The 8,360-nt window shown below is 41.3% G+C and overlaps 1 protein-coding gene across 2 annotated transcripts in view; it reads right to left on the minus strand.

Annotated features, from left to right (window-relative positions):
* Positions 1-3,134: 3,134 nt before the first annotated feature.
* Positions 3,135-8,360, minus strand: part of unc93b1 (unc-93 homolog B1, TLR signaling regulator) — a 17,922-nt gene continuing 12,696 nt past the window's right edge. The window contains exons 12-13 of one of the 2 annotated variants that reach the window (XM_032526373.1): positions 5,342-5,566; positions 3,135-5,308 (exon numbers count right to left, since the gene is read on the minus strand). In XM_032526373.1, the coding sequence (XP_032382264.1) occupies positions 5,300-5,308; positions 5,342-5,566 (234 nt within the window). In that variant the 3' untranslated portion in view covers positions 3,135-5,299. Of the gene's footprint in view, positions 5,567-8,360 lie in introns of both variants that reach the window. The other variant, XM_032526365.1, reaches the window with a different exon arrangement.

Genomic DNA, 8,360 nt, shown 5'->3' on the forward strand with positions numbered 1-8,360 from the left:
ATGTATAGAGGCTTACTCCTCGACGCAGCCGGCCCAGGTTCGAATCCAGCCTGCGGGCCTTTGCTGCATGTCACTCCCCCTCTCTTTCCCCTTTCATGACTTCAACTGTCCTATCAATTAAAGGCCTAAAATGCCCCAAAAATAATCTTAAAAAAAATATATATATATATCCTATAACTACCCAATTGTAATTACCCAAAATAACATGATTGATTCCACACAACTCTCTTTGGCAAGTACAAATCTCTACTTTTATTAATTTTGGGGTGTCTTATTTCATTTTATAGCATTTAAAAAAGAAAGAAAATTGAAGTGGTTTTGAAATAGTATTGAGTAAAAGTTGACATTTTCCAATCTGTGATTTTAGTCTAAATTATTCCTTATTCAACTCAAACATTAGGTATCATTTCCTATAAATGAGGTTTATTGACCATTAATTCCCCAAATAACTGTAAAACTAAAGTTAATAAGTTGGTGTACGTAGTGTTGAAAATGTCAAAAAAAGTGACAAACATTGAAAAAAAGCGTTGAAAAGAAGGGACAAAAACGTAAAATAAAAAATAAAAACATCGATAAAATGCGTCAACATAAGTGTTGATTTTCAATTTCAATGGGAAGACAACACACAGGTTAACAGAATCGGTTAAAAATTAACATAAATGTGTAAAGATTACAAACGGTTGAGATAGAGAACTAATCATGATGCAGTTTTTAAACATCCTAGGGTGTAATCTACTTTAGATTGCACTTGTTTGGGAAATAATGTGTTATTTAGGGATTTAACAATACACTCAATATACACTAATACTGTATCTGAAGTCTCTTTTATATAGACCTTAGTGGTCCCCTAATACTGTATCTGAAGTCTCTTTTATATAGACCTTAGTGGTCCCCTAATACTGTATCTCAAGTCTCTTTCCCAAAATCCAGCCTTGGTGCCATTTCGGAGTATGTAGCTTTTGAGGACTCTGGTTCGTTTTTTATTGATAGCTACGTCGTAGCTGTTCTTGGGAAACAGAAATGTCTTAAATATGTCATCTATCTCTGAAGGGAAAAGACACTTAACACTTCACCATTAAAACAATACTGTATGTATTTAAAATTTTAGCAAAACTGGGGTATTTTATTTATATATATTTTGCTACGGCTCGCATCGCTAAACCCACCAAACTCCATGTAAATAAATAGTCATTTTAGCATCGAAAAGCACACTTCATTCAGACTCAACAGAAACCAAATAAAACTATGAAAAGACGTTTTTGATCTTCTGGACACTTTTCCAACCATGACAGTGTTGCTTGAAATAAACACATACTTTCCCGATTTACATGTGAAAATATGTTGGCTAGCTCGGGCTTGTTTTTGAGCATCGTGCCCACCACGGTGAGGCGTCTTACGAGCAGCCGTGGGCCAGCACATAGGAGGTGAAAAAGTTGTTGCACGTCACGTTACACGGCCTCTCAGGCCCTCGGTCACGTCTAGCACCACGCGGGCGCCCAGATTCTCTCCGGGCGTGCCACTCCACTCACGCGCGAGCTACCGGTAGAGCTGCATGTGCACGCGCCGCTGGAGCGGCGCGTGGACCACTGATCGTGAGCCGTACGCGGGCTTGCTGGGATGTACTGGCGGAAGGCGCAGCGACCATGTGAACGTGCCGTGTCCAAACAAGAAGATGGAACATGATGGGAAAGAGATGGAGAAAAAATTTAACACACACACACACACACACACCAAAGAAAGACAATTGTACGGCAGAGGTAAAAAAACAACAACAAAGCAACAAATACAACACCTCGAAAGGGCACCAGCTGCCGCTCTCCTCGTGTCACAGGCTCGCCAAAGCCTCGTTGTGGGACCGGTACACGCCCGCGAGGAGCAGCAGCCCGAGGTAGGCTCCTAGGTCCGTGACGTCCATCGCTTTCCACTTGCTGGCTGTGGCACATCTCCTTTCACCCTCGAGGTTCGTGGCGGCCACAACCATGTCTTCGATTTGCCGCGTGACAAACAGGCCAGCAACGTATCAGCAGCAACAGCCGCAGCGTGTGTCGTGTCCTCTTCTTGGTCGGGTTTATCCTTTTCGGTGGCGTGGCGATGAGGTCTAGGGCAACTGGGATGACACGTTTTCGAGGACCATTTGATTTTGCCATCTTTTGACACAAATGTCTCCTCATCCTGCTCGTCCTCCTCTTGCCCCTTGTCTTCACTACCCTCCTCTTCTTCTTCTTCGGCCCTTGCATGTCCACCCTCTTCTTCTTCTTCTTCTTCTTCTTCATTTAATTTTTCTCCTCCTTCGTCTTGGCCTAGGTCATTGTCTTGTTCTCGTCGTCGTAGCAGCAGTAGTCTTTTCCTCTACTGTGCTGGTGTATGTGTTGGTCCTCTTGTGACGCACACCCGTCGCCATCGTAGTCGTCGTGTTTGTGTTCCTGGCGGGCCTCTTGTACCTTTTCTCCTTTTTGTACCATGGCTTCAGCGGGGGCATTGCGGTGCCGCTCACGAGAATCCGATGCAGCTTCAACTCCAGAGTCAAACGACGGGCCATGCTGCCGTTACCCCCCGCCCTGGCTGTGCCGAGCCACGTGCAAAAAGTGCACAGGTCCAAAACAAGATGACGTAAAAAGGAAAATGACGCAACAAAAAAGACAATTGTGTTGCAGAGTACACTGTGTGTGTTCTGTGGTGTGTGTTGTGTGGTGTTCGTGTGTGTGTGTGTGTGTGTGTGGTTGTGTGTGTGTGTTTTGTGGTGTGGGTGGTGTGTGTGTGTATAATAAAATAATAAGTAGACTATTCGCGTTTGTTTGTTTTAACCTCCCTTTCCACTTGTCTTTGCCTTTCCTGTTTTTACTACAACTACAAGCCACTGGCCAGGATCCCAGGGACTCAAAGGCGGGACGATGCGAGGGTAGCAGAACTATTACGATCGATTGAATGTACCACGGGTCCCCGGGACACGAAAGGACAACGTCAAGGGTCCTGGTGACCCAAAGAGGCAATGCCACGGGTCCCAGGGACCCATAGGACAATGTCAAGGGTCCTGGTGACTCGAAGGATAATGTCAAGGGTCCCTGGGACCCAAAGGACAACGTGCCTATCTTAAAGTCTTTTATATCACACCTCCCACCAGTCAAGCTACGCAGTTGACTTCAACACAATTTTTAGTTAAAAGGTACAGGTGGGATCAACAGAGAAGTATAAAATGTATTCTGTGACCAACAGATTCACACTGTTTAAGTCAGTAATATGACATAAACTTCACAGCAACATCAAGCAGCTTTGGCATCAGTTCATTGAAAAGTCAGAAGTCATTTTTATTAAAAAGATTTAATGTTAAATATCCACAACACAATGAATTATATTCCTTCCTCTCACAGGCAGGGTTTATATGGAATTTTCTAACAAAATAAATAACCGCAACCCTAATGTCTGAGAACAGTACCTAAAAGTGTGTGAAACGTGTGACAATCAGTCTGAAAGCATGATAACTCGCACTCCTGACAAAACTGCTAATTACTTTTCTCATGCATAGTGTAGTGAATAGTTTAAAGAAATGCAAATGTTCAAAGAGCATTTCTTTCTCCTATCCTAGAATGTATCAGTGGAATGTACCAGACTGATAAGTATTATGGTAACTATAATAGCTCCAAGGCCAGTGTCTGACAAAGATGCATACCTTACTGGCATTGGCCATTCATGACTGACCGCCCCGTACCGAAGCATAAACGTACATTACTCTTTGACTTCATCAAAAAGTATGCTTGATTCCTTCCAAAAAGTACTTCAGGCAAAATATATCCCTCTGAGCTTCTGATAATAGCTTGAGTTTGGCGGTTTTCTTTTACAAATGTGCATAAATTAAAGGGTTGAAAGGAAACAAAGACGGAAGGACAAATATAGCTGCTGCTGCTTTTCCTGTTTACATTCAGCAGGACCAGGCTCTCTAAAAATGACTCCATCCACACACACCCTGACGATAAACTCAGAAAATCAATTCCTCATTCCCTTTTCTGTCACTTTCAGTTCATTCTTTTCTGATAAGTTCTCGTCTTAAAATGGAACTCTTACAAAATATGTTTTGGACTTTATGAAGCACAAAAGCAGCCGCTATGCCCTCGTTCATTTTTGGCCAATTTGTAAATATGAGCCAGAAGCTCCAGCAAAAAGCAACAAAATTATTCTTGTTGTATTCTGTCAGTCACCCACGCTTGATCCAGTGTGTGCTACCTTTTAAGATTGCCATCCCTATTGTTAAACAGCCACGTAGTATTTACAGGACCTGTGCCCTTTCTCCTGGATCACTGTTGTGAATGAATTGAGTTCAGCAGGTCATTAGATATTTTTAATTAAATCTGATGCCAGAAAAAAAATGCTTTTGTTTAGTGTAGTATGTAAGAAAGTATGAATAACTGTAGTAACTGTTGTCTTAATAGGGTTGGGTATCGTATGTTTTTTTTGCCTACTTCCGTGCCTAAATGAAAATATATATAATATATTTATGATGTATATAGTATGAAATATAAAAAAGAAGCACAAAACACCAATTGGCGACATTAAAGAACGGCTTGTTTATTGCTAAGGCCGTATGGTCAAAATTAAATGATTGATTAATAATGTAATATCATTAACTTACAAAAATAGGTATTTCACCGGTAAATTGCTGGTCAACAACAAAGCACCAGATGGGAAAAGGGTATTTTACAATAACTTAAAATGCACCACATGGCTGTTGAGTTTCAAGTGAACGCACCGTCTGTGTCTTTTTCTGAAGGCAGCTGCAGACTGTTACTGTTACGAGTCTTCTACAGTGAAACACAGTCGCACTTCACACCGCTTAACGTAAGACATCTGCATTTTAACCATTGTGTTTAATCCAGCTACTAACTAACGGTAACGTAGCGACCCGTGCAGCGCTGCTTTTTTGGCACCGCGTTTCGGTACCCAACCCTATGTATTGGTCTCTTTAGTTACTTCTAAAATACTTTAAAGCTTGAATACTCTTAACGGCTAGGGACTTCTAAACTAGTGACTATAAAATCCTTTTAATTTTTTTGGTTTGAAGATTATTTTTGGGACATTTTAGGCCTGTTTTTTGACAGGACAATAGCTTACCAGGGTGTAGCACTTCACATACCTGCATTAAGTCTTATGATTGTACTTGTCTTTTGGGAATTAATCAAACTGAAAAAACAGAATGCAAAAATTCATGGGCACAACAGCATCTAGCACATCTCTGTTTCTCTTCCCTCTGTCCAGAATCTTCCCTCCATCTTTTTCCTCCTCTCTCACCCTACCTCACTCTCTTCCCTCATCCCTCCTTCTTCCTCCTCCTCTCTCATGCTCTTCCCTCCATCCCATCAGCGTGGTCCTGTCTGCGGCGCTGACCCTCGGTCCCTCTCCTCCTGGCTCCGGGTGAGTCAGCTCCCTGGACCTCTGCGTCATGGCCTCCGTCCTCCCCGCCCTCGGCTCCCCTCTCCTCCACCACATGCTCTCCGTCCTCTTCGTCGTCCTCCTCACTCTTCTCGGAGTCTGACTCATCCGAGTTGTCCTCTTCCAGGTAGCGGTAGCCTTTGACCTGCGGGAACACAAACGATATATTAGGAAAATGACAGAGGAGAGAAGTTGCTCTTAAGTGAAAAGGTGTTTGCCAAACCTTTTAGTAACCAGTAAAATGTTTTATAATAAAGCTCTGACTATAATAAGACTTTAAAGATTTTTCCCCCTTAGATGGCTGGTGTGCAGGAGTGCAGGATGTATCACTGTTTCCAGGAGATCAAATCTCACTACACACCAGATCTCTGTTATGGGGCATTCACACCAAAAAAAGCGACCAGGCGATTTTCCGCAGGGTGGTGCGGCGGGGGGAGTGTCAATGAAACGGCCCAGTCGTGTGATGTTCTGACTTTAGATTTCACAATTATTGTTTTCCGTTGGATGGTTTATAGCTTGACGTTTCCAATTACACTTGAAGGCAGCTTTATTTCACAGAAGTGAGAGAGAAAGAAAAGAGAGGAGCGAGACTTAGCAAGTGCTTTGTTGTTGCAGGAAACATTCAGCTGTTACACTCTCACACCGCCTCAAACCATAGCTCAAAACACACCGACAAGTCGGATCGCCAGGCACATGATTGGCCCCCGCCGCGTGACGAGGGTTTTTTCCTGATGAGTTTTTTTTTTTTGTGTGTGTCCTCCTTAGTACAACCCTAACCCATGTGGCTCCAGGATGGGGCCCTGGTTTTGGTTCTATATGAATAAGAACAATGAAACACAGTAGTGAAGATGTCAGGTAATAAAACTTTGTAAATACACAAGGAAGGTAACCACAGCAACAGCACTTCGACTTTGTGCTATATTACCAGAATAAACCATTAGTTTAAAATGACCTAAAATAAATGCATTTGAAAAAGAAAAGAAAAATACGGCTTCTCTTTTTGCCTTTTCAAATGAAAATTAGACAAGGGTGATACTACACCTTTCGAAGGCATACTCTTAAAATGACATCTGAACTTTTTCCTTCACTGAATAGACCAGAATCAATGAATTTATGCAAGTATAATTTATTAAAAGATGTCACACGTACACTGGAGGTTTTAAATTTCTACATCACAGTTGTGTCAGTTGCATATTTGATATTTGATATTTGATTGGCTCCAGAGTAGTTGTGATGTCAAACAATTATGTTTGTACGTACAGTTGTGTTCAGAATAATATAGTGAATTATAGTGTTTAAAAAAGTAAATAATGCTCAAAATCCTTAGAATAGCTTTTAATTCCACAATGTCAATGCATTGGGAATTCATATTGCATATTCAATTCCAAATCCAAACATGATCAAAATTGATCAAGTTTGTGTTCTATCTTTACAGAAAGTGAAGAAAAAGGATTATTAGGCTGTTCAAATAAACAGCAGTATTTGCATTTTTCTTTACAAACTCAAATATTTACTGTATAAAGTGAAAAATGTCTCAAGGGTTTGCTTTACTTTGAATCACTGCACTAATATTTAGTTGCATAACCATTTTTTTCTGAGAACTGCTTCACATCTGTGTTGCATGGAGTTGACCAACTTCTGGTACCTGTGAACAGGTATTCCAGCCAAGGACGAACTACTGTAAATCCCACAATTCCTCTGCATTACTGGTGTTCTGCCTCAGAAACAGGATTTTGATGTCACCCCACAAGTGTTCTATGGGATGGAAGTCCGGGGATTGGGCTGGCCACTTTATAACACCAACCATGTTTCATGTTGTGTGTTTTGGGTCCTTGTCTTGTTGAAAGACCCATTTCAAAAGGCATTTCCTCTTCAGCATAAGGCAACATGACCTCTTCAAGTATTTTGATGTATTGAAACTGATCCATGATCCCTGGTATGTGATAAATAGGCCCAACACCACGGTATGAGAGACATCCCCAACATTTCCTATTTTTTCCCACGTTGTTCAGGCTGTCGATGTCATTTCAAGGCATTTGAAATCATTTTGGCTCAGCAGCCTCTCATTTTCTGCACTTCTTTATATGTTTTCCCCTCTCCAGTCAACTTCTTAATCTAAGTCCGCTGTTCCTCAGAGAAATGTCTAGAACGACCCATTTTGCTGAGTATTTCAGAGTGAAATGCAGTATAACCAGCATGCACACCATTTGCTTCCTTCCTTCCTTAAACATAGGCCATAAGTGACACCTGTTTCTTCTCAGAATCAATCACCTCACTAAGTGAACACAACACTGCCCCTTTCAATTACAGATTCAATTACACAGAATGGGCAGCATGCATGTCATGACTGTTGGGTCTGTTAGTTTTCTGTGACCCTAAAACACTTACTAGTAAATTATTTGCCATGTAGAAATACCACTTCTACCAAAAAATATTATTTATGAGGTTAGTGATGTGTGACTGCTATTATTTTGAACACAAATGCACATGTCTTAAATTTAAATTAAGCACACAGCAAACTTCTCCATTCAGCAGATGAATGTGAAACATTCAAATGAAGGTGCAAATAATGCTTTTTTCTGAAAGTGCAGTAATGCAGCACATGTACAAACTGATTCTGTTTCCTTCTTCACATCACGTAGACAGCAATATTTGCTTTGCCATTGTTGGATCAATGGAAACTGAATTCCTATATGTAACTTGTTTGGTAAACTACACTAGAATGCATTCGTCTTGGACTGTGAGTGGTGCGCTTTAATCTTTGGCCGGCAGAATGAATCTGCTAAGGTTGATCAGGCTGTCATTAGTGACTAGTCTTACTGACTGGCTGTAGACGGTTGGTATAAGCCTGTCATTGGCCACCTATTTCAGACGGAATTTCTCCCCCCATTCCCCTTCCTCTGCTATCTTGTATACAAAATACAAAGTACTGTATGATA

Source organism: Etheostoma spectabile, chromosome 2, assembly GCF_008692095.1.
Source record: "Etheostoma spectabile isolate EspeVRDwgs_2016 chromosome 2, UIUC_Espe_1.0, whole genome shotgun sequence".
Classification (NCBI taxonomy): Eukaryota; Metazoa; Chordata; class Actinopteri; order Perciformes; family Percidae; genus Etheostoma; species Etheostoma spectabile.